The 26,681-nt window shown below is 45.1% G+C and overlaps 1 protein-coding gene across 1 annotated transcript in view; it reads left to right on the top strand.

Moving 5' to 3' along the window:
* Positions 1-26,681, top strand: part of VPS35L (VPS35 endosomal protein sorting factor like) — a 96,263-nt gene that overhangs the window by 20,377 nt on the left and 49,205 nt on the right. Inside the window, exons 8-10 of the mRNA XM_078381235.1 lie at positions 1,027-1,111; positions 14,722-14,781; positions 24,117-24,213. Coding sequence (XP_078237361.1) covers positions 1,027-1,111; positions 14,722-14,781; positions 24,117-24,213 — 242 coding nt within the window. The remainder of the gene's footprint in view (positions 1-1,026; positions 1,112-14,721; positions 14,782-24,116; positions 24,214-26,681) is intronic.

Genomic DNA, 26,681 nt, shown 5'->3' with positions numbered 1-26,681 from the left:
AAGCCTTCACCACTAGCTGTGTTGGTCAGAATTTCTGGGAGTTGTAGTCCAAGACCATCTGGGGACCCACAGTTGGGAGCCACTGATTTTGAGCACCCAGTCTCTCTTGGCTTGACCTACCTCACAGTGTTGTTATGAGGATGGTGGGGTAGGAAGAGAATCACATTCACTGTCTTGAACTCACTACAGGAAAGGCAGGGTATACATATATGTGGGTTGTGTCCTGTCAAGTTGATTCTCACTTAGTGGTGACCCTCATAGGTCTTCTAAGGTATGTGACAAATTTAAGTAATGGTTTTACCAGTGTCATTCACCCCCCACCCCATGGATCTCTATGGCTGAACAAAGATTTGAACCCACGTCCCTTAAGTTTGAGTCCAGTTTGACTCATTATGTGTCTCTCCCTCTCATGTACATGTAACTAGCAGTTATTCGAACTTGGGTTTGTTCACTGTAACAGGAACATCAGAAGCTATGTTTAGATTAAACTCCTTGTCCGGCACAGTGTTTCCCAGGCTTGGCTAACTCAGATGTTTGTTGATCTGCAACTCCCAGGAAACCCCCAGCCAGCACATCTGGTGATAAGGAATTCTGGGAATTTCAGTTCAGGAATACCTGAATTACCCAAGGTTGGGAACCACTGATCTGTCCCATTATTGTCTTCTCTGACATGCCCTGTGAGGAAAGACTGAAAGGACTGGGCATGTTTAGCCTTGAGATAAGATGACTGAGGGGAGATCCGAGAGCACCTTTCAAATACTCAAAGGCTGTCACACAGAGGAGGGCAGGATCAGTTCTTGATCATCCCAGAGTGCAGGACATGCGACAATGGGACTCAACCTATAGGAGGCCAGATTCAGACTGAACAGGAAAAACTGCATAACTCAGAGCAGTATGGCAAGAGTAACTTTTCCAAACTTGGGCTGAAAATAATACACTTTTCAAGCTAGTTTTTAAAATCCTATGTAATGAATGACACCCTGACATAATGATTTTTCTGTCTCCCCACCCCCACCCCCATTCCAGTGTTCTAAACTTCTTTCAGACACAACTGTGATTCAGTTCTATCCAAGTAAATTTGTCTTGATAACAGACATCCTTGACACATTTGGTAAGTCCTGAACCTACTGCATGCCGTTTTGTCCTGCAGATCATCCGATCCTGAGGAATGTCTTTTCCGTGAGCAAGGAAGGCATTGATACTTGTGGAATCTTCTATGTCGGGGTGGCATTGTCTTTCTCCAGTGAGATAAGGCTGCTTTGTGTGCCATTCAGTTGGCTGAATGCTGGCCGTAGGATCACACCCTGAAGTGGTCATGTCAGAATTTAAAAAGACTTAAATATTGCGGCTTAGTTCTGAAAGGATAACCCTGTGTTCCCACATGAGGGAGATTTTGCTCTATTTGTTTGCTACCTTGTTCAGAATTTTGCACCCAGGCATTTGGGCATGTATGTGTGTGTATCATGGAATCTTAGAGCCAGGTTGTCTCGTACTTTTCTGGAATGGTCTTTACAAAAGGCCTATTCCTGGTAAAGATGAAAAACTGCAAGGAGTAGTGTATTGATTTTGGAATAAAGTGTTGCTCCTTGAAGCTGCAAGAAGACTGTCACTGATATAGGGGTGGCGGCGTACTTCAAAATTGATCCCTACCCCAATGAGTGGATTTAATGTTTGACAAACTGCAAATTGTTTCCTTAATTCTTGCCTAAACAGAAATGAGAGGGGAAATTCTGACTAAGAGCTAATGTCAAATAAAGGAAATGGTATTGTGTGAAATCTGAAATTTAAATTGATTTAAATTTCAAATTCCCCTTCATGGATTGGTGCCTTGTCGTGGCATAAGGGCTCCAGTAATTCAGAGAAGCTATGGGCTATGCCGTGCAGGGACACCCAAGACAGACAGGTCAGAGTGGAGAGTTTTGACTAAACGCGATCCACCTGGAGCAGAAACTGGCAAGGCACTCCAGTATCTTGGCCAAGAAAACTCAATGAACAGAAACAAAAGGTTAAAAGATATGACGCTGGAAGATGGGCCCCTCAGGTTGGAAGGCGTCCAACATTCTACTGAGGAAGAGCGGAGGACAAGGACAAGTCGCTCCAGAGCTAATGAAGTGATTGGGCCAAAGCTGAAAGGATGCTCAGCTGCAGACGTGCGTAGAAATGAAAGGAGAGTCTGATGCTGCAAAGAAAAATACTGCATAGGAATCTGGAATGTGAGATCTGTGAACCTTGGTAAGCTGGATGTGGTCAAACAGGAGATGGCAAGAATAAACATTGACATCCTGGGCGTCAGTGAACTAAAATGGACAGGAATGAGTGAATTCAATTCAGATAATTATCATATCTACTATTCTGGGCAAGAATTCCATAGAAGAAATGGAGTAGCCCTCATAGTCAACAAAATAGTGGGAAAAGCTATACTGGGATGCAATATCAAAAATACGAATCCAAGGCAGACCTTTCAACATCACAGTAATCCAAGTTTATGCACCAACCACCGACGCTGGAGCAGCTGAAATTGACCAATTCTATGAAGACTTACAACGCCTTCTAGAACTGACACCAAAGAAAGATGTTCTTCTCATTCTAGGGGACTGGAATGCTAAAGTAGGGAGTCAAGAGATAAAAGGAACAACAGGTAAGTTTGGTCCTGGAGTTCAAAACAAAGCAGGGCAAAGGTGAATAGAGTTTTGTCAAGAGAACAAGCTGGTCATCACAAACATTTTTTTCCAACAAAAGAGGCGATTCTACACATGGACATCACCAGATGGGCAATACCGTAATCAGATTGATTATATTCTCTGTAGTCAAAGATGGAGAAGCTCTATACAGTTAGCAAAAACAAGACCTGGAGCTTATTGTGGCTCTGATCATCAGCTTCTTATAGCAAAACTCAAGCTTAAACTAAACAAAGTAGGAAAAACTACTGAGCTAGTTAGGTGTAATCTAAACCAAATCCTTTATGAATACACCATGGAAATGAAGAACAGATTTAAGGAATTAGATTTGATGGACTGAGTGGCTGAAGAACTATGGATGGAGGCTCGTAACATTGTACAGGACGCAGCAACAAAAACCATCCCAAAGAAAAAAAAATGCAAGAAAGCAAAGTGGCTGTCCAATGAGTTCTTACAAATAGCAGAGAAAAGAAGGGAAACAAAATGCAAGGGAGATAGGGAAAGTTACAGAAAACTGAAAGCTGACTTCCAAAGAATAGCAAGGAGAGATGAGGGCCTTCTTAAATAAACAGTGCAGAGAAATAGAGGAAAATAATAGAAAGGGAAAAACCAGAGATCTGGTTTTGTGCAAAGATGGACATTTTGTGCAAAGATGGACATGATAAAGGACAAAAATGGTAGGGACCTCACAGAAGCAGAAGACATCAAGAAGAGGTGGCAAGAATACACAGAGGAATTATGCCAGAAAGATCTGCATGTCCCAGACAACCCAGACAATGTAGTTGCTGACCTTGAGCCAGACATCCTGGAGAGTGAAGTCAAGTGGGCCTTAGAAAGCATGGCTGACAACAAGAACAAGATGACGCTGTTAAGGTGCTGCACTAAATATGCCAGCAAGTTTGGGAAACTCAACAGTGGCCAGAGGATTGGAAAAGATCAGTCTACATCCCAATCCCAAAGAAGGGCAGTGCCAAAGAATGCTCCAACTACCGTACAATTGCACTCATTTCACACGCTAGCAAGGATATGCTCAAAATCCTCCAAGGAGGCTTCAGCAGTATGTGGACAGAGAACCCCCAGAAGTACAAGTTGATTTTCGAAGGGGCAGAGGAACTAGAGACCAGATTGCTAACATGCGCTGGATTATGGAGAAACCGAGAGACATCCAGAAAAACATATACTTTTGCTTCATTGACTACACAGAAGCTTTTGACTGTGTGGACCACAGCAAACAATGGCAAGTTCTTAAAGAAATGGGAGTGCCTGACCATCTCCTGAGAAATCTATATGTGGGACAGGAAGCAGCAGTTAGAACTGGATATGGAACAACTGATTGGGTTAAAATTGAGAAAGGAGTACGACAAGGCTGTATATTGTCTCCCTGCTTATTTAACTTGTATGCAGAATACATCATGCGAAAGGCTGGACTGGATGAATCCCAAGCCAGAATTAAGATTGCCAGAAGAAATATCAACAACCTCAGATATGCAGATGATACCACTCTGATGGCAAAAAGTGAGGAGGAATTAAAGAACCTTGTAATGAGGGTGAAAGAGGAGAGTGCAAAAAACGGTCTGAAGCTCAACATAAAAAAATCTACGATCATGGCCACTGGTCCCATCACCTCCTGGGAAATAGAAAGGGAAGATATGGAGGCAGTGACAGATTTTACCTTCTTCGGCTCCATAATCACAGTAGCCATGAAATTAAAAGATACCTGCTTCTTGGGAGGAAAGCATTGGCACACCTAGATAGCATCTTTAAAAGCAGAGACATCACCTTGCTGACAAAGGTCCACATAGTCAAAGCTATGGTTCTTCATCGTGGTCTTCTGTGAATGCACACAAAAGGGTTAATCCGGCGCTTGCGTCGGTCCTCTCGGAATATTCTAGAGCTCTGAAAGAAAAAGTAACAACGTAATGCTGCCCCTATTGCGCATGCTCCCACCCGCCCTAGCCTCAGTTCCATTTATCCGCCTTGCGGTTCGGAACCTCTCTCTTTGAGCTCCGTTTATCTTGAGATTCTAGCTAGTTTTTTCGGTTTTTCGGACTTGGACTGTTCTCGGACTGTGACTTTCTATTGCCCCTTGACGCGGACTGTTTTTTTTCTTGACTCGGCTTTCGGATTTTCCTCTGGCTTTGCTCGTCCCGGCTGTTCCCGCCTTTTTTCCCCTCCATTGGCTTCCCGCACTAACGGCCTATGCCGTCAGGACCCTTCAACCGTTGTGTGCTCTGCTCCAGAAAAATCCCTCACCAGGACCCGCACGATCGTTGCCTGTTCTGCCTTGGTGCGAGGCATCTTACCACGTCTTGCAAACATTGTAAGGCGTTCACCAAGGCAGCGTTGAAAGCCAGACAACAGCGGCTTAATTACCACCTGTGGGAGTCCACTCTGTCGGCTACCAGACCTTCTGACTCAGAGATGGTCTCCCCTTCGGCAACCCCTAGGCATGAGGCAAGTGGCTCCCCTCAGCCGGGTCCATCTAAAGGTGCGGGGAAACAGGCTAAAGTGCCTGCATCTAAGAAAGCCGCTAATAAGGCGAAGCCGGATGCCTGCTCTACCAAAGCGGCGAAACAAGGGAAGGCGAAACCTCCGCTGAAGACCAAGGAGGTTACAGCCCAGCTCCCGCCGATCTCCGAGTCCCTCCCATCTCCTATACTTGAGGACTCGTCGAGAGATAGGGCGTACTTGTCGGAGACAGCTACACCTCTGCCTCCTCGACAAGTCGAGCCGGTTGTGCCGACAGGCACCGTGTCACCGACCCCGAGTCAGCTTGTAGGTGTTACCACAGGCTTGACTTCCGTCCCGCACAGCCCATCGACTCGAGGGCTGGGGTCCCCGGCTCCGTCGACCTCGGCATCTCCTCCGAGGTCGAGATCGCCCCGCGGTAAACGCCCTAACAAGAAGAAGCACATCTCCACCTCCCGTTCGAGGTCGAGATCGCCGCGAGGAAAACGTGCGCGTACGAAGAGGCACAGGTCAACATCGTCCTCTTCTTCGACGTCATCTCGGGAGAGGCATGCCTCTCGGAGGAAGCGTTCCGCGCCCCATCGACGTCGGAATAGACACCGACGGCGGAGGCACTCATCCACCTCGTCGGACTCGGAGTCCTCCCGCGGAGCTAAGCGTCGCCGACGTCGACACCGTTCCTCCTCCACCAGTTCTGCGTTGACACCGACCGACCGACGCCGTAGACACAAGAAGACGAGATACATTTACATAGCTTCGTCTTCCGACTCCTCCCCTCACCGTCGGCGTCGACATCTGCGTGTCGAGACCGACCAACCTGTCGACGGTCGACCTCAACAGCTTGTGCCAGTAACTTCTCTGGACCCCTCCACTATTGTTACGGGGCCACAACCTTCGACATCGACCTCGCGGATCGACGTCGATAAACCACATCGAAAGAGGAAAAGGGACGTTTTTTCCTCTGACCCGGATGAGGTATCCTCTGCCCCATCATCTAATTCGGATCCAGACCACCCTTCTCAGCCAAATCAGGACATCCTTCCAGAGGGGGACACAGTAGGGTCGGACATAGGAGATGCCAACGTGTCTTCCCCCTCTGAAGACTTCTCCTCCTATTCCCAGATGTTATCACGTCTGGCCAAGACCTTGAAGCTGGAAATAGATCAGCCCGCTCCTGCCGCCGAAGACCTCATCTTCGGTGACATAAACCAAGAGAGGTCGCCACCTCCCAGTTTGACATTTGTCCCTGCAATTATGGACATAGTAAAAGAATACTGGGCACGTCCTTCCGATGCCCCTCCATTACCTCGCAGGACTGAAAACTTTTACAGGGTGCATGGTTCAGATACACAATTCCTTCTCAAACACCCAGTTCCCAATTCATTAGTAGTTGAAACCAGTTGCACTAAACCAACCGGCAAATCCCATGTCACCCCGACTAACAGGGAGGGCAAGAAATTGGAAATTATTGGGAGAAAAGTTTACTCCCTCACTGCTTTTCTCATTAAACTTATAAATTATCAAACTGCATTAGGAGCCTATCAAAAACAACTTTGGCTAAAGGTTTTACCTGGGCTTAAACTTCTCCCCCAGGACGTCAGGCAAAATTTTCTGAATTTTTATGAGGAGGCCCAAACTGTATCTAAGTTCCAGCGACTTTCTACTAGGCATGCTGCAGAAGCTGCAGCCAGGATCCTCGTGTCTGCAGTTACAATCCGCCGACATGCATGGTTAAGAGCGGCTAGCATCCTCGATGACGTGAAAACCAAGGTGGAGAACCTTGCCTTTGATGCTACTGGTCTTTTTAATGAAAAGACGGACACTCATCTGGAAGACCTCCACAAGGCTAAAAAGACAGCTAGATCATATTCTATCCAATCTCAGCCCCGTTACAACAGACCTCAGTGGCGTAAGTCTTATGCCCAGTATCAGCAACCCTCCCAACAATTCAAGTCTTACAGGAACTTACCTCAGCAAAGATCCTCGCGGGCCTCCTCTTCTGCGCCGAGCTACAGGTCGCAACAGTCTCAACGCCGGCGACCCTTCAAAGTTCCTGCCAAGAAATCTAAGCGTTACCTTTGACTCTCCAAGTTTTCCTCCTTCCAGTTCAGACACTACAAGACTTTTTCCCTTTTTACACAACTGGCTCACTATAACAAACGACGCCTGGGTCCTGAACATCATTGCACACGGCTACCAACTAGAATTCATCGAGTCACCTCCTCTAGGGTTTATATGTCACACCTCTTTCGACGTTGCTCTAGAGGACGAGATTGTCTCACTGCTACAGAAACATGCCATCGAGCCAGTTCCCATAACAGACGCAAAAAACGGGTTTTATTCCAGGTATTTCGCAGTGTCCAAAAAAGATGGGGGCATAAGACCCATTCTGGACCTCAGGACTTTAAATACTTACCTACATCCTCGTCGTTTTCGCATGATTACACTGGAGTCCATCATGCCTCTGTTGAAAAGAAACAGCTGGTTCGTCGTCATAGACCTCAAAGACGCTTATTTTCACATTACGATTCATCCACACCATCGCAAATACCTACGGTTTCTGTTTCAGAACAACATTTACCAATTCCTGGCCTTACCTTTCGGGCTCTCAACAGCTCCCAGGACATTTACAAAGGTCATGGCCCCAGTCGCTGCCTACCTACGTCTACGGGGCGTCCACATCTACCCCTACATAGACGACTGGCTGCTGGTCGCCCCCTCTCGAAATCAAGCCGTGAAGGATACCAGACTCGTTCTGAGTTTGTTGTCGGAACTAGGTCTCACTGTGAACTTGAAGAAGTCCCACCTCACTCCATCCAGGGTGGTCCACTATATAGGCGCTCGTCTCGATTCAAATGCCGCCCGGGTCTTCTTACCCAAGGAGAGAATACGGAAAATACAAAGAGCAGTACGGACTTTTCGCCCAGGAGCGCAGGTGACAGCGAGACACGCACAACATCTTTTAGGCCTTATGGCCTCCACGACCCCTACCCTGTCTCATGCGCGACTCAAACTGAGATCTCTGCAATCGTGGTTCCTTGCGCTATTCAACCCCATGATGGACAGTCAGAACAAGCGACTTCGTGTGACCACGGAACTTGCAGCCCAGCTCCAATGGTGGGCGCGCACCAGGAACCTCCAGATAGGCAGGCCATTCAAACCTCTAAAACTGACTGCTCAAATAACTACCGATGCCAGCCCGTCGGGCTGGGGGGCGCACTGCAACTCACACGAGATACATGCGCTGTGGTCACCGCAGGAGATGGACCTACACATAAACCACCTCGAAATGATAGCTGTCATCAAAGCCCTTCGAGCTTTTCTGCCCATGGTACGTGGTCGTGGTGTTCAGGTGATAACGGACAACACCACGACCATGTATTATATAAACAGGCAAGGAGGGACACGGTCTCAATCACTACTGTACCTCACTGTGCTACTCTGGGAGTGGTGTCGTCTCCACCATGTATTTTTGGTGGCCATACATGTACCAACAGAGGACAACGCGCTTGCGGATCGTCTCAGCCGCCTCCCTTACCAGACACACGAGTGGGAGCTCAACCCCCGTGTTTTTCAGGAACTGTGTCTTCTATGGGGCACTCCCACAATCGACGTGTTTGCATCTCAGACGAACGCCAAATGCCCCAGTTATGCGTCCAGAGCAGGACTGGGAGCCGGGTCTCTAGGCGATGCCTTTATGCTTCGATGGAACCAGCAGCTGCTGTACCTCTTCCCTCCTCTTCCATTGATCCAGAAGGCGCTGGTGAAGCTTCGTCAATCACGGACGAACGCCATATTCATAGCTCCCTATTGGCCCCGTCAGGCCTGGTTCCCCACTCTAGTGAGTATGTCCTCAGAGTTCAGGAAGCTACCACATCTACCAGATCTCTTGACTCAGGACGCGGGCAACATTCTACATCCAGATGTGAACTCCCTGCATCTGACCGCGTGGAGGATTTTCCACAGGTCAAGGAAGTGTTAGACAAAGCCAGGAAGCCATCCACGACTTCCTTATATGCTCATAAATGGCAGAGTTTTCTCAAGTTTACTAAAGACAGGGGTTTTGTACCTTCCCCTGTTTCCCTTTCCACGTTGCTGCTGTACTTGAGACATTTGTTTGATCTCAAATTATCTTTATCTACAGTTAAAGTTTATCTCGCTGCTGTTATGTCTTTCCAACCAAGCGGCTCGCCTTCTTCACGTTTTTTCTCGCACCCCACTGTTAAAGCCTTCCTAAGGGGACTCTCTAATTTGAGACCCCCTACGAAACCACCAGCCCCACAATGGTCGCTCCATTTAGTTCTCCAGTCACTCACGCGTCCTCCCTTTGAACCAATGGCCACTTGTGACACCAAATTATTGACTCTCAAGACTCTCTTTTTGGTAGCTATTACCTCTGCACGACGTGTCAGTGAACTAGCAGCCCTCCGTTCTGACCAACCATATTTGCAGTTCTTCAAGGATAAGGTGTTGCTATATCCTGACGTCTCCTTCCTTCCCAAGGTTGTTTCTGATTTTCACCTTAACCAACCTCTTTCTCTTCCGACCTTGTTTCCACAACCTTCGTCTGACATCGAGCGCATGCTCCACACCCTTGACGTGCGACGGGCCTTGGCTTTTTATGTGTCCAGGACTAAGGACCTTAGAGCTTCTACTCGGCTTTTTGTTTGTTATTCTGGCCCAAAGAAGGGTTTCCCGGCAGCATGATCTACTCTCTCTCGATGGATTGTCAGCACTATTTCTTTGGCCTATGAACTTCAACACAGGTCTCCTCCTCATAGTTTGCGTGCTCACTCTACTAGAGCTGTCGCGTCTTCTACGGCCCTCCTGCGTGGCATTGATGTCCCGGATATTTGTAGAGCAGCCACATGGTCGACACCATCGACTTTCATTACCCACTATCGACTTGATCTCAGGGCCAAGAAGGAGACAGCTTTTGGGAGAGCCGTGCTGACATCTCTACTGCAGTGACATCCCACCGTCCGGTGAGTAAGCTTGCTAATCACCCTTTTGTGTGCATTCACAGAAGACCACGATGAAGAAAGAGAGGTTACTTACCTGTAACCGTTGTTCTTCAAGTGGTCATTCTGTGAATTCACACAATCCCGCCCGGCCTCCCCTCTATCTGTCACTGTGAGTGTGTCCAGAGGTTTATACCTGGGACGAATAAATGGAACTGAGGCTAGGGCGGGTGGGAGCATGCGCAATAGGGGCAGCATTACGTTGTTACTTTTTCTTTCAGAGCTCTAGAATATTCCGAGAGGACCGACGCAAGCGCCGGATTAACCCTTTTGTGTGAATTCACAGAATGACCACTTGAAGAACAACGGTTACAGGTAAGTAACCTCTCTTTTTTTCAAGAGGTAATATATGGAAGTGAGAGCTGGACTATAAAGAAGCCTGACTGCCGAAGAATTGATGCTTTTGAATTGTGGTGCTGGAGGAGGCTCTTGAGAGTCCCCTGGACTGCAAGGAGAACAAACCTGTCCATTCTGAAGGAAATCAACCCTGAGTGCTCACTGGAAGGACAGATCCTGAAGCTGAGGCTCCAATACTTTGGCCATCTCATGAGAAGAGAAGACTCCCTGGAAAAGACTCTGATGTTGGGAAAGTGTGAGGGCAAGAGGAGAAAGGGACGACCGAGGATGAGATGGTTGGACAGTGTCATCGAAGCAACCAACATGAATTTGACCCAACTCCGGGAGGCAGTGGAAGACAGGAGGGCCTGGCGTGCTCTGGTCCATGGGGTCACGAAGAGTCGGACAGGACTAAATGACTAAACAAAAATTTTAAATTAAAGTTTGCTCTGTGTTTTTATTGTTCGTGTTTATTTTTTAGGAAGGTATTGGAGCACTGGCAGGGCTGTGGCACATGTGGTCACCTGGCATTTTTACTGACCACCTCCATCCTCTTCTATTAGTCTTGCATGCTCGGGCTGATGAAAGCTAAAGAGGAAAACGTCTTGAGTGTTGGATGGCCTACTTTTAAGATGTTCAAAACAGTATATTATCTTGATAGGCCTTGTAACAGCCCTGTTAGGTAGATGACTCTTATCATTTCCCATGTTGGACGTAGGGCCGAACCTGGCCTTTTAGCGGGATATAATTTTCTTCAAAAGGGACGTGGTGGTGCTGTGGGCTAAACCGCAGAAGCCTGTGCTGCATGGTCAGAAGACCAGCAGTCGTAAGATCGAATCCACGCGACGGAGTGAGCGCCCGTCGCTTTGTCCCAGCTCCTCGCCAGCCTAGCAGTTCGAAAGCATATAAATGTGAGTAGATAAATAGGTACCACCTCGGTGGGAAGGTAAACAGCATTCCGTGTATAGCTGCGCTGGCCACGTGACAACGGAAACTGTCTTCGGACAAACGCTGGCTCTACGGCTTGGAAATGGGGATGAGCACCACCCCCTAGAGTCGGACACGACTGACTAAAATGACAAGGGGAACCTTTACCTTTTACCTTTAACTTTCTTCAGGCTCCTTTTGGAATTCATGGATTATAGTTCAAATCTCTTACCTATTACACAGGATCTTTAAAAGCTTCTGAATGCAAAAAGCAGTATTTTAACAATGCAATCTTCAAAGCTTTCTCCTCCCTGAGCCAGTCTTCTTTCCATTTGAAATATTTCGGAACAATTCTACAGACAGAAATGTGCTATTACCATGCAGTCCCCCAACACTGTTCCGTTCTTCACTTTTATTCTTCCAGGACTGTGGGGCTGGTGATTTTATACAATAGATATTTGAAAGTACTGTTCTGTTTTCAGTGCCATAGTCTATTAAAAGCAGTCATTAGCTTTTCCTCCTCACCATATTGTGTTTCTTGTCACACCAAAAGTTGCTGACACCAGTAAAATGGCTTTTTTCTATAGATTTAAAAAGCACCAAATGTTCTTTCCTCTTCAAAACAAATGTGAGTAATGTGACCTTCCTGCAGCTTCTCATACTTCAGGGAACACAAGCCAAAAATAAATGTTATTGACATCTACAGATGTCCTGATCCTCACTTTGGCCTCCTGGGCTGTCTGGTTACGTTGAACGGAGTTGCAAATGGTTGTTGTGGGTTTTTCGGGCTCTTTGGCCGTGTTCTGAAGGTTGTTCTTCCTGACGTTTCGCCAGTCTCTGTGGCCATGGTCATCTTCAGAGAACATCACTCTGTGCTCTGGTGTAGTCGGCTTTGGGAGTGCAGTATTTATGGCTGTGAGATGGGCTTTTGTCTTGACAAAACTGTCTCCAGCAAAGAGAGACATGTCTGGTGAAATCGGCAAGAGCTTTTGGACTTTTAAGTTCTTCACACTGGTAGAAGCATGACGTAGCGGTCTTGATCTATGAAAACTCATCTATGTTATGTTGATGTTTTTAGTGTTCTATAAAAGTATCACCTACACTTGCATTTGTCTCCAGCAAAACACACAGTCCGAAGCTGAGGTTTATGTCATTGGGGTGCTGAAGCTCTCCTCTGAGAGGAAGAGGTCACCCTCAAGGAGCCTCCCTTACCCCTGAGGAAACCTCTTCTTTCTCTGCAGCCAAGCACTTCACATGGGAACATTTGTCCCGGCTCTTGCCTTCAACTTGTGGCATTTGTATCTGCTGGGAAGGGGGTCCGGCCTCCTCTGATGTGTTCCCAGAGCATCCTGCATTTGCCTCGCTGAAGATCCAGAGCCAGGCACTTCAGGGACACCGAAGCTTAGGGCTTCTGGATTTCTGGGGCCCAAAGTCTACAGGATCCAGCAGTTCCTCACCCACGTCTGGTTCAAAGGGCCTTTGCTCATCCTTGCTGGAAGATACATCTGAGAGAGCCGTGACCCTGAAGGAAAGCATTCCAACCTGTTTACTTGAACAACCTGATATATATTTTGTTCCTGCTTCTGTACATTATGGTTTCTTTGTAATTTCAGCAGCTGAAAGTGAGGCTGTACATTTGCTCTTTCCTCCCACCTCTCTGCGTTACTGGTTCTTATTGAAAGCAAGGGTATATCCAACTTTTTGCAAAACAGATTTCAAGTAAGAGTGTATCCAGCCACTTTTAGAGTTTTCCCTGCATTTTATTTGTTTATTTGTCCAGCTTGTATACCATCCCTTTGGCTAGAAGGCCACTCTGGGCAGTTCCATGTAGTTCAATAAAAAAAGAGGAGTTATTATATATATATACTGTATCTTTAAAACTGGCGATGTCTCTTTTAAGAACAGTTCGGTTCCACTAGGTGGTAGTATAATCCAATAGGAAAACAATCTGGCAAATGGAAAACAAGAGAATACTTGAAATTAGAGACAAGTCACTGGAAAATATTGTTTATTTTAGCTGGGCTCTAGATTCCATTTTTTTTAACCCATACCATTCTGAAGGCAGGTAAAACAAACAAACTCGATTAATACTCAAGAAATTTCTAGCATAGGATTCAGGTCTCCCAGGAAACGGTTTTTCTACATGCCTTAGCCCAGGATTCCTCATGTTGAGATCCTCCAGATTCCTGGACTACAGCTCCCATCGCCTATAGCTAGCAACTTAGTGGGTTATACATACAAAAAGTAATGGCTAAAACATGTTAAATTCAGAAGTACTGCAAGGCAATTAACAGTCCCCACGTTGCTGTGTTCAGTTCTTTTTCACATAAGCTGTGAAGGTTAATTTGCAATCTCTGTCATTGTTTAGTTTGAGAATCTTTTAAAAAGTGTCCAGTTTCTTACTGTTTTCTGTACTGGAATTCACAACTGTACCGTCTCTACTCTCTTACCGAGTATATTGATAAAAATGTTTGGTCTCTCCTCCCTGCTGTAAAATCTTCTTTTGAAAGTGCTTGCATTCTACACGTAATATTTCTTTCCAAAGTTTATCTTGTTCTGTACCACCAAGTTGGAACTAATTTATAGTGACCCTTACAGGGTTTCCAGGGTGTGTGGCTTTACCAGCTCCACACACCCCAGTGAATTTCCATGGCTGAGTAGGGGTTCAACCCCAGGCCTCCCGAGTTCATCATTCTATTTATTTAATTTCATGTATTTGTTTTACGTATAGGCTGCCTTTCTCCCAATAAGGGGACCCAAGGTGGCTCACAATATTAAAAGGATAGAATTAAAAACAGAATAAGTTAAACGTTAAAAAGCAATTAAACTGTGTGCTAATTGAAATAGGGTTAAATAATTAAACACAACTAAAAATTAAAAACTATCTTAATTTTAAAAAGGCATTCAGAGACTCGATTATGATTGTTAAAAGCTTGCCTGAAAAGATGGGTCTTCAGCTGTTGGCGGAAGGGTAAGAGGGAGGGGCCAGCCTGATCTCCCAAGGGAGAGCATCCCATAGCCTGGGAGCTGCCCCAGAGAAGGCTCTCTCTTGTATCAGCATCAGCCATGCCTGCACCAGCAATGGAACCGAGAGGAGGGAGGGCCTCCTCTGATAATCTTAAGCACTGAGAAGGCTCATATGGGGAGACATGGTCCTTCAGGTAGCCTGGGTATCTTAGTTCAACTAACAAGGTTAAAATGTAATTGTCGTCTTGATTTAAAGCCTAATGCCTAGATCTAAATGTATATTTAGGCCCACTGTTTTGCAAATTATTTTCTTCTCATTGCAGGAAGGCTGGTATATGAGAGAATCTTTTCTATGTGTACTGATAATCGCAGTTCCTTACCAGGTAATATTTTTATTCTGTTGTGCTCTTTACTATGGACACATCCTTACTCATTAATCTAAGCTACTTGAATTCGTTGGTTGCATCTATAGAAACCATAAACCATGGTTTGTGTTAGTCATGGTTTGCTGCTTAATTCATAAACTGTCTTGCACATGACCAAACAAATCACAGTTTCTTTTCAACATTTGTGGCCTGATTCTCTGTAGCCCCTCTTGTCAGCTGCTCTTTCACAGTGGGCGGATGGGTAACAGGTCAAAGGCAATTCATGGTTGTGGGTTCAGGCATAAGAACATGGCATGATTTGAAATATCCAGAGTTCATTTAAACAAGTCAGCAACAGCCTATGACTTTCTCTTATAGTTTCCAGCTATCTAACAAACCATTGTGCTTATGGGATGGATTGTGGCAAAGCACGAAACTAGACTTTGGCAAACACTAAACCTGGTTTTCACATTACAGTCAACCCTCGACTTACGAATGGCCCTACATACGGACTTTTCGATTTACGAACAGCTCTGTTGGCAAAAATTGGCATTGACTTGTTGAGGCTCCATTCGCAAGTCAATGCCATTTTTTTTTGCCAGCGGAGCCGTTTGTAAATGGCTCCCTGCAAAAAGGCAGGGAGGAAGCGCAGGAACTTCGAATTTCCCGCCCTTTCTCCCTGCCTTTTTGGCTTTGGAACTCTCAAGAGGGCTTCCTCCGATATCGGGGGGAAAGCCCTTTGAGATCTCCAAAGCCACCAATCGCGGCGGCGGGGACCCCCAGGGAGGTCTCCCAGGGCTTGCCCGCCACCATGGGAGACCTCCCTGGGGGTCCCTGCCCCTGCGATGGGCACCTTAAGAGCTCCCAAAGGGCTTCCTCCAATGTCAGGCGGAAAGCCCTTTGAGAGCTCCGAAGGCAAAAAGGCAGGGAGAAAAGGCTGGAAATTCGAATTTCCAGCCCTTTCCCCCTGCTTTTTTGCCTTTTGAAATGCTGGAACAGATTAATTCCATTCCCATGCATTTCAATGGGAAATGGTACTTCGACTTACGAACTTTTCGACGTACGAACATCGTTCCAATATGGATTTATTTATTTATTTGTTTGTTTATTTGTTTATTTATTTATTTATTTATTTATTTATTTATTTATTTATTTATTTATTTATTTATTTATTTATTTATTTATTTATTTATTTAATTTATACCCCGCCTATCTGGTCGGTGAGGACTACTCTAGGCGGCTAACAACAATAAAATACAATAACAATATAAATAAGCAAAAATTAAGTTTGTAAGTCGAGGTACCACTGTATGTGTAAATTTGGTTAGCAGAACATGTGGATGTATGATGAGACTTCTAAATCTGGAATTGTTGAAAAGTCGATAGTACTAGCCTTTCTGTGGCATGTTGCTTTAAAACTGACTGAAGTTTTGCTAAGTGTTCAAAGAAAGCATGTGCGTGTTAAGTGAACGGTGAAGGTCCTTAAATGGGGGAGAAAGTTAGATGAACATTATGGTTGAAGCAGTAAATGAAGACACTATCTATGAGAATAATCTGAATCTTTACAGTCCCTGAGAAGTACGTAATTGCTGAGCTGGCTCAAGTTCCTCCTTGTATGTTAAAGTTAATGGCAAATATTTATTTATTTATTTATTTATTTATTTATTTATTTATTTATTTATTTATTTATTTATTGGACTTATATACCGCCCCATAGCGCTACAAGCAGTCTCCGGGCGGTTTACAGTTTAATTATACAGGCTACACAGTGCCCCCCCCAGCAAGCTGGGTACTCATTTTACCGACCTCGGAAGGATGGAAGGCTGAGTCAACCTTGAGCCAGCTACCTGGGATTTGAACCGCAGGTCGTGAGCACAGTTTTAGCTGCAGTACAGCGTTTTAACCACTGCGCCACGAGTCTCCTAAAGCTTTTTAATTTAAGTGTTTGTTTTGGTCTTAATGTGTCTTGAACTGAATTTTCAGAACTGTTACTTCTTTCTACAAAACATTGATATAGAATGGTTGTGATGCACCCCTCACGTGTCCCCAGGTTGTTTCACTAGCCTGAGGCCCACGACACGTTCTCTCCTTTCTGCTGCCACCAGTTGACCTCTGTCAACACCCTTTAATTAGAAGGATTGAGGTCCATGCTGAGTATAAAGTTGAACAAAACAGGTTTATTGCTTACAGTTCGCTTAAACAGGTTCTTCACAGACTTTAAAGTGTTAATTAGATTAGTAATAATTTGTTTCACTCTCAACTCTCTTAGCTCTCTCTAAGTTCCACACTCTTAACCGCCTCCCTTAACTCCTAACTCTGCCACACTCTCTAACTACCACCGACTCACTTCTATGTCAGACTCTCATCTCTGACTACTGGACTGAACTAAAACTCGGCTCCTCTTCTCTCTGGCTCACCCCTCCCTTCTGGTTTCTCTGGCTCTGCCTCCCGACAGCTCCCATTGGTACAGGCAAATAACCTCCTAAATGAGCCAGAGCAGGGTGATTACCACAAATGGTTTAAAGATTTTGGAGCACAGGTTTAAAATTTAATGGAAACCAAAGAAGATGGTGAGATGGTTCTGGGCAGGTTAGAAAAAGTTATAGTTGCCTCACATTTCTCAGGAAGCAGGCTATTTGCAAACCTTCTCTTCTGTGTTGTTCAGATGTACTGTGGAACCACACTGTGGTTTTGAGCGTATAAACAAGCCTTAACAAGCCTTTTCCTCTTTTCCTTTTGTGTACCAAAGGAGATTCGAAGTGTCCACTCACAGATTCAAATTAACTCCATATTTTTATGATGCATGAATTTGGAGAATTTGGAGAATCTGAGGCTTGTTTGTGACTCTGTTTTAGAGGAGGAGTGGCCCTCAAGATGTTCTGTTGTGCAACTCCCATTTTGTCTGATCATGTCCAGGGGCTGCTGGTCTCAACTCCAATGTCAGAAGTGCAATGAATCCATGCCAGGTTTTTCTCTGCATTTAATGGGACTTGTCTGAGGTGCTGAACTGTCAGCGACCAGTGCCAGCATCCATAGCTTGCATGGCTATATACTCCATGGCTTATAAGAGTTACACCCCAGTGTGATTTTAAGGACCATAGCTGTCCTACCTCTTTTCAAATTAGCAGGAACTAGTGTTTGAAACCGTAGGAAAGAGTAAGTGATATATTTCCCAGTTAGACTTACCTAGGTTTAGTTATACTACACATATTAAGGCTGTATCTCGGAGGTAGAGAACTTGTTTTTGCAGAGGTAGCTTGGTTATAAGGAATCTTCCGAAAGGATAAATCAGATTTTAATCCTTGCCAGAACAGACCCTTTGAAATGAGTGTGACTTTGTAGTCAGCAGTAACATGATTTCATTTATTTAAGTGGTTCTACTCCAGCTGGAACTAAAACTATATTCAACAATCTCTCTCTGTGTAATTTTGAATGTAAGCCAAGGTGGGCAGTGCTGTTGGGGCATTCTCAATGGCTAACTGTGCTATGCCTCTATGTGCCACATGGCCTTTCTACTCCTTCCATTTTGAGTTTTTGAGGCTCTGTTGTCCTCTCCCTGAAAGCCCGCACAGGACAAATGCGCTGCACCTCCACCCACCCACTGAATAAAATCCCAGGAGCAAGAATGTTGGAAGAAGGGCTTCCTGTGCCATGCAAACATGTGCACTTCCCTCTGCGGAGCAGTGCCTTGGGCAGCTGTGTGTGAAACAAGAACATGCTCATTGGTATTTGCTCTCATTCTTTCCATTCTGATAGAGGAAAAACCTTTCTGATTTAACATTTGAGTCCTCCCCGCCCTCCTCCCGCCCCGCATCGCCTGTGCCTGCAGGAAACCAGCCTGCAATTGAAGCCGGTGCTCAGTGAATTGTTCTTAAGTGTGGAAGGGAGGGGGGGGGACCCTGGCATTGGTTTGGAGGGGAGACGCTTTGCTTCTGATAATGAAACCAGGGCTTCATGCCAAAGAGCGTGTTCAAGAGGCTAGCTTTCTGACACAGCGCTGGGGATCTGTTAAATGGTGATAGCGGCTCAGAAGTTCTCTATGGCTGAAATGCAAAATCAGTTAATTTTATCCATTCTTTCTCTCCCTTTGTTTGAGCAACTAGGTTAGAGTCCTCTTTTCAGCATTCTTAATCCGAACGTGTTTCTTGATTTCTCTGTCAAACAGCTGCCGTTAAACAGTGTTGTCCTTAACTGACTTGGCAGTTTAAGGCATGCTTGAACGGCAGGCGCGTTGGGTCCCCGGAGTGCCTTGTTATGTAAAACCCCTCAAGTGGTCAGGGGTGGGCTGATGCCCAGCGGGAGAGAGCCAAACCTTTTCACCCTCACACCGACTTGGCATTTTTGAGGATGGAGCAGCACAGCCGTGGAATAAGAAAGCAATAACTTCTGCTCCTATTGAATGAAATCCCCATGCCTGGGACTGAAGGGTGGCTGAAATGCAAGGGGAATGCCACGGCCACCGCAGCCACTTCTGGTCCTTTAGTCACTGATATGCAAGAATGCTCACCAGATGAATGGGGGTGGAGTGGGGACCTGGGTTCGTTGTCCTGAACCCATGGAGGGCGTTGAGTCTGAAAAGGGGAGGCTAGGATCCAGTGCATGGGGAGAGCTCCCACGGGCAGTGTAAACTGTCCTGTTCTTGCTCATTGCCCTTTATGTGTTGAAGTCTTCGGTCATGATGATGGGAGCAAGGTTAGAACATTCACTTCTGTGCACAGAGAATATTAATGATGGCATATAGACTGTTTCTTCTGTATCATCAAAACTCTGATTCCTGTTTGTGTTACAAACAGCAAGACTGGCCTTATCCAGGACAGATTAGCTTCACAAAAGGAGCTTCTCACTCTGGGGCTTCTGATGATTCATAAACGTAATGCAAAGATGAGTTTTGTAACTTGATTTTGGGTAGACGTGATAAAGTGTTTTATACTAGATCAGACAATTCCTCCATCCAGGGTGGTAGAATCTCTGTGTCAGTGATGAGGAACCACTGGCCTGGAGGAGAGATGTTGGCCATGGGAAAATTCCTTCTTCTTGCCCACTAGCTTCTTCTACCCTTGTCTCCAGTCAGTGATCAGAGGTGAAAGCCATAGAGTAACAGCTTTCTAAATTTTAAATGCCTTGCATAGAATTGAGGCATACAAAGCAAGCTAGAATGCTGTCGCACTGGTGTTTTCTCCTCTATTGACCTACACAGGATGGAACTATACTTTATATGAAAATGTGTCAATTGGTAAGTATTATGCCTAGCACCATACTGTGGGACGTGGTGGCGCTGCAGGTTAAACTGCAGAAGCCTCTGTGCTGCAAGGTCAGAAGACCAGCAGCCGTAAGATTGAATCCATGCGACGGAGTGAGCTCCCGTTGCTTGTCCCAGCTCCTGCCAACCTAGCAGTTCGAAAACATGTAAAAATGCGAGTAGATAAATAGGTACCACCTTGGTGGGAAGGTAATGGCATTCTGTGTCTAGTCACGCTGGCCACGTGACTATGGAAACTGTCTATGGACAAATGCTGGCTCTATGGCTTGGAAATGGGGATGAGCACTGCCCCCTAGAGTCGGACATGAGTGGACTAAATGACCTATCCCTAGCACCATCCATTTTGCTGTGGGCCCACCTGATCTGTCCGTGACCTCCACTCTAACACTGCTGGAATGCAGGCCCTGAGACCCTTTTTGAACTGAAATTTGGCCCTCTATGCTGAAAACAGTTTCCTACCTCACCTTCTCAGAGTTTCACGTGGAAATCTGGATCTTGTTACCTGCCCTTTAACTGGAGATGTAAGGAACTGAATACCTTTCTGCATACGTATATAGAGGATGTGTTCACATTTGAGGCATTTCATGTCTCAAATGTGAACCAAGAAGAGTTACTTTATTGGACTGCAGCTTCTAGAAATCCCCAGCCATTGTTGCTAATGAAAATTGAGATTCTGAAGGGTAACGTTATGTCCAATTTTGATCTTGCTAATCCTTATTTCCCCATCTGAACCCCCAAATTCCTGCGAGAACCTGAATGTGGATGGATTTTTCTCCCTCTGTTTCTTACTTTTCTTGCTTTGTTGCATGGCTCCCTTGAGCAATATTCCCTTGTGTTTCTTGATTCTGCAAAGACTAGATTTTCACTTAAAAATTTCTGGGTCATGGAAATGCAAGCTCTCCAAAATTATAAAAATTTGAGGCTGAAATGCTAAGCAGATAAAGCTTTAATTCCTCATGATGGGCAAGGCAAAATTTAAAGGGACATTCTAAATATTGGATGTTATGTAACTGTTCCTTCTGTACTGTCATATTATTTCATCCTGTTCTAATGGAATCAAAGTGAGACTAGGAGCGGTTGGTTGGTCTGTAGATTTCGGGCAGTGGTGACACCGATAAGGCTTGAGGTCTTGAATGCCAGCTGGCTACTGAGAGCCACTTTCTTCCTGCCTCCAACTTTCATGTATGGTGCCTAATTCACATTTATTCTTGTTAGAATTGTCATCAGTCCTGCAATGCATCCTATGCATTTTTACTCAGAAATAGTTCTATCTGTGGTTTGTTGTAGATTTCTCGGGCTGTTTAGGCATGCTCCGAAACACAGAACAGTCTTTGGCTGTGTTCAGTGGGGCATGCTTCTGGCTAGTACAATGAGCTGCAGCTTTTTAAAAAACCTATATAAATATGCCCATTGCTCAAACTTATATCTCTCTCTCCCTCTCATTGCTGTTTATTAGTAATAATGAGTTATTATTAGTGCACAACTTCTCAGCAGTGATGTGCCATGTATAAAATGCACTCCCTAGCAAGGGTGGCCAAACCTTAGCATTTCAGGTTTTTTTTTACTACAACTCCTAGTATCCCCAGCCTGTCTTGCGAATGATAAAGGATGTGGGAGTTGTAGTCCAAAACATCTGGAGAGTCAAAGTTTCACCATCCCTGCTCCCCAGTATCAGTATAATTTCCCTCTTTCTCATTAGACTAAGACTTTTTTTGTTCTGCCCTTTAAATCTTTGTTATTTTAACCCCACTTATATGATGGTTGATTTAAATCTTGTCATTTTTCCCCTTCCTGGTTTAAGCTTCCTGTGTTTTGTTTGGCATAAGCTTTTATGGACTGCAGCTACAATTAAGATGCTTAATACTGTTTTTGCTGCAACAGACTAACATGGCTACATTGTAGAAATTTCATTTTTAATTTTTTAATTTTGATCTTTTTTGTTTTATCATGCTGACTTTGTATTTCCCTTTATACAGTGGGGTCTTGACTTGAGAACTTAATCCGTATTGGAAGGCGGTTCTCAAGTCAAAAAGTTCTCAAGTCAAATCTGCATTTCCCATAGGAATGCATTGAAAACCATTTAATCTGGATCTGCTCTTTTCCGTCCATAGAAACTAATGGGAAGCTGCTATTCCGCCTTCGACCACTAGAGGGGGATATTTTGTTTCTTTTTTTCTTAGGTCAAGAAAGGTTCAGGGAAGGCAGGGAAAATAGAGTCCAGGCAGTCCAGTACCCGGCAGTCTGAAGACTGTCTCCCAATCCACTCTCTAAACGCTGGGAGGAGTGAGGAAGCAGACAGGCACCCTTTTCACTGGCCAACAGTTAACTGAAAGTTCACATTTTGCACTTTCCCTGCCTCCCACGTGGTTTTTTTTCAGTTCTTAACTCAAATCTAAGTACTTAAGTCAAGTCAGTATTTTCCTATGAGAGTGGTTCTTAAGTCAAAATGTTCTTAACTCAAGCCGTTCTTAAGTCAAGACCCCACTGTATATTGTGGATAGGGTTTCTCTTTATGTTACAGTATTTTGTTAGGATTCTGTTTCCTGTGTTGTCCTATATTATTCTGTTAGTATGTAACTATCTGGAGAACATGGTTTTAAAAGTATCTTATACATATGAGCAATAAGAAATCTATTTTCCCTTTCATGGTTTTGGAGAAACTGTAGTTCTTCTTCCAGTTGGCATTTGATTTCATTTTTTCCCTTTAATTAGTGAGTGTTATCCCTTAAGAGTATTTGGTTAGGCATCCTTCAGTCTTGAAAGACTATGGTAACATGCTCTGTATGGAGGACTTGGAACAGCATCTAGTGTGGCTGAGGAGGCCAATTCGAGAGTGACAATCCCTTCCACACTGAAGACAAATCCAATCTGTCCCCTGTCCAGCTCCCTGATTTTGCTGCTTTCGGGACTGCCTCTTTGCCTCGGCCTGCTGGACAAGGGTCTCTTCAAATTGGGAGAGGCCGTGATGCAACACCTGCCTCCAGGCTGAACACTCAGATGTCAAGGTTTCCCATCTGTTGAGGTCCATTCCTAAGGCCTTCAGATCCCGCTTGCAGATATCCTTGTGTCGCAGCTGTGGTCTCCCTCTGGGGCGTTTTCCCTGCACTAATTCTCCATACAGGAGATCCTTTGGAATCCGACCATCAGCCATTCTCACGACGTGCCCGAGCCAACGTAGATGTCGCTGTTTCAGTAATGTATACATGCTAAAAAATTCCAGCTCGTTCTTAGAGTATTAAGTTTTCTCATAACTGGGTTTCTGAACTATTGCGGGGGGGAGTAGCCTTTAAAATATTAGTTTATCAAAAGAAATTTAACATAGGTGTCAGTCTTCTAGTATACAGTAAAATTCAGGATGAAATAACATTATTAGGAAGGAATGTTATCATGTGTAAGTATTATCTGACTTCCTTTGGATATTTGGGTACTGTGACAGGTAAGCGGAGGGTCCCATTTGCTGCCCCACCTGCGTTGGCAGAATGTCTTGGTCTTGCTCTACGGAGTTAGGCAGAGGAAGGACCTGCTCTAGTTGCAAAGCACAGCTTGGAAACACTTTTTGGACTTGGCCCTGGTGCTGCTGGGTAGGGAATCCTGGGAACTACAAGCCCCCAAAATACAACTTACCCAGCATTAGTTTTGGGGCCAGTAGAGACAGGCCTGGATTTTTAAAAAGTCTAGTATTCTTCCAAACTATTAGGCTTTGTTATTGTTGTTTTTAAATTTATAATATATCTTGCTGATATATGATGTTCTCATGGTGTGGAATAACTCCCTGGAATGGCAGTCTCTGCATTAAAAATAACAGAAGGAAAAAGGTGTATGCAGGAATACATCTTGGTAGCATAGCGCACATGTGTGCGTGCACACACATGCACACACACGCACATACATATAGAAGAGTTGACTCTCTCAAATGCAATTGTCTGCCTGAAATCTGAAATCATATTGCAGTGGAACAGGTTTTTAGAACTTTGAGCACCATTTTCTCGGAAGGGTATCAATTTAGCTTTGTTAGTTTTTACTTTGGAAACAAATTAAAGAAGGAAGTTCTCAAGTCAATCTCCCTCCCTCTTTCTCTCTCCTGTTTCATCAGAAAATTTTACTCCTGAAAATGTCAATGATACTGCCAAAGAAACCTGTTTAAACTGGTTCTTCAAGATTGCTTCCATCCGAGAACTTATTCCCAGATGGTATCCTTTTTCAAATGTGTTTTTTCAGGTGTTGAAAATGCTATGCGATTTATGCTTGCTTTGCATTTCTTTCTTTCTTTCTGAAGAAAAAAAGTTCACAGTGTTGCCCTGTTTTTTTCTATATTGGTGACCACGTAGTAGTAATAAGCTACTGCAATGATGGCTACTACTAATCAGCATATATCAAACCTGCTCTCTTTAGGAATAAATCAAAAGAGGCGATGGAGGCAAAAAATGTATGAAATAAGTAAATGTGGTATCCCAGGTGAGCATCTGAGTTTTTATCTGTCTGCTTCACCAGGTCCATGAGAGTCTTTGGTAAACTGAGTTAAACAAGTAAGTAGCTGTGCTAGCTATACATTTGAGACAAAGATCTGTTCTAAAATATATAAAAGTCAATACAGTAACCAGATTGCCAGAGCAGGCCTCAGTTTTTGTTGGCTTATGGTCATACTTTAAATTTCGGATTAAAATGCAGAGTCATATGCCACAAAAGATTTATGTACTCGTAGTTTGCTTTCCCTGCTAATGCGAAGGCAGAATCAAATGGATTGTGTACCCCAGCACACAGCTTATTCAGAAAAAAAACCCCAGCATTAATCAGAAATCCTGGATTATTATTGTGCAAGGATGTAGCAGATAGTGGTGAAATGCATAGTTTTAATACCCAAGTCACAGTAGATAGGTAGGTGAGGCTTCTGGAAGGAAGGACCCATATGGATCTTGCAAGTTATCTGTTTTTTAAAAACAATTTAACTTGTGGTGTCTGTAAACCTCAATGACAGTATGTATGCCTGTTTAAAGTGTGCAGGTTTTACAGAAGTGACATTTCTTCAACGTGGTTCTCTATGAATCCACACCAGTGGGTTAAGACAGCGCCTGCGCCGGCCTCTCTGAATCTTCTAGAGCTAAAGAGAAAAGTAACAAAGTTTAGGTTGCCCTGCATAGCACATGCTCTGCCCGCCAACGGCTCAGTTCCATTTTTCCGCCCGCGGAGTTGGAACCTCTCGGTTAGAGCTGTGAGAATTAACTATTTTTTCCACGTGTTTTCGAACTTGGACTGTTTTATCGACCTCCTCACTGCTGTTGCCCTGACCTCAGACCGTCTTTTGGCTTTTCTTCTGCTTCTGGCGTTTTCCAAGTATCTTAATAGCTTGATTGCTGCCTATTTACCACCCACTGAGGCGCCACGCGCCGTCCGGACCTTTTCAATTAGTGCTGCTTCCTACCTCAATCAGCCTAAGGAACAGCCGTCTCCTAAGAGAGGGCCCTTTCATCTCTGCTCTTCTTGCTCTAGAAAACTCCCCTTCCAGGACGGACATTCACTCAGTGAATCGCATTCTGTTTCTCACTGCAAACATTGTAAGGAGTTTACCAAAGTCACCCTCAAGGCTCGCCAGCAGTGCTTGAAGTATTCCCTCTGGAAATAGACTTTGTCTGCTTCTCAACGTTCCGACATGGAAGCTGTTCCTTCAACTTCATCAGTCCGTTCTGAAGTTAGAGTGGTTCCTGCCCCAACACCAGAACCCTCTAAGGAGAAATCTAAAGACAAGCCTAAAAAGAAAGCGTCTACGAAAAAGTCACTTACCGGTACATCGGCTCCGACTGCTTCCTCGAATGGGTCCTCCAATCCATCGATGACTGAGCACCTGAAAAAGAAAAAGACTGCTGTCAAGTCAACACCGAAGTCGAGGGAGGTTACTTTGATTGTCCCTCCAATCTCGACGTCTCTCCCTTCGCCCATACTCGAGGATTCGTCCCGCGACCGGGACTCGACATCGGAGATGGGTGCCTCTCTTCCTCCCAGACAGGAGCCTCCTGTCGCTGCCGAGAGGTCACCGACGGCTAGCCAGCTCATTCAAACTATTGCTGGTATAGCGAATGCCCCTCATAGCCCTATCTTAACTGGGCGGGCGTCTAGATCCCGATCATCGACACCGGGATCTCCAGGCTCAAAGTCTCCACCCACTCCACCTCAGAGACCGGAGAAGCCTGTGGAAGTTCCCTCTCCACGACACCCGATGTCGGATCACGATGAGGAACTTCCATCGAAAAAGACTCGGCGCCATCGCAAGCGCAGGCATGCTTCCGGTGCCGATAGGCAGAGGAAACATCGCCGTCGAGACTGTTCTTCCTCCAACTCCGATGACAGCATTGACAGAAGGAGGTCATGTCACCGACACCGAAGGAGGGACTACTCATCTGAGTCCTTCTTGACCTCGAGGGACCATAGACGAAGGAGAAAGAGGGCACACTACACCTCTTCATCTTCCTCCTCCACTACACCTCCAAGAAAACATCGTCACTGAAAACATTCCGGTGTCGATAAGCATGTACCGTCGACCGACAAGGGAGTCTCCATGTCGACAATCTCAAAGCCTGATGCCATTCCTGTACAATCTCAGCCTAATCCACCATCTGCTCCTCATAAGTCTACTGTTGGCAAGAATAAAGGCCAACATCCTAGC

The sequence above is a fragment of the Pogona vitticeps genome, chromosome 13 (assembly GCF_051106095.1).
Source record: "Pogona vitticeps strain Pit_001003342236 chromosome 13, PviZW2.1, whole genome shotgun sequence".
Lineage (NCBI taxonomy): Eukaryota > Metazoa > Chordata > Lepidosauria > Squamata > Agamidae > Pogona > Pogona vitticeps.
Note: the sequence above shows the minus strand (reverse complement) of the source record. Positions and strands in the feature narration are given on the sequence as shown.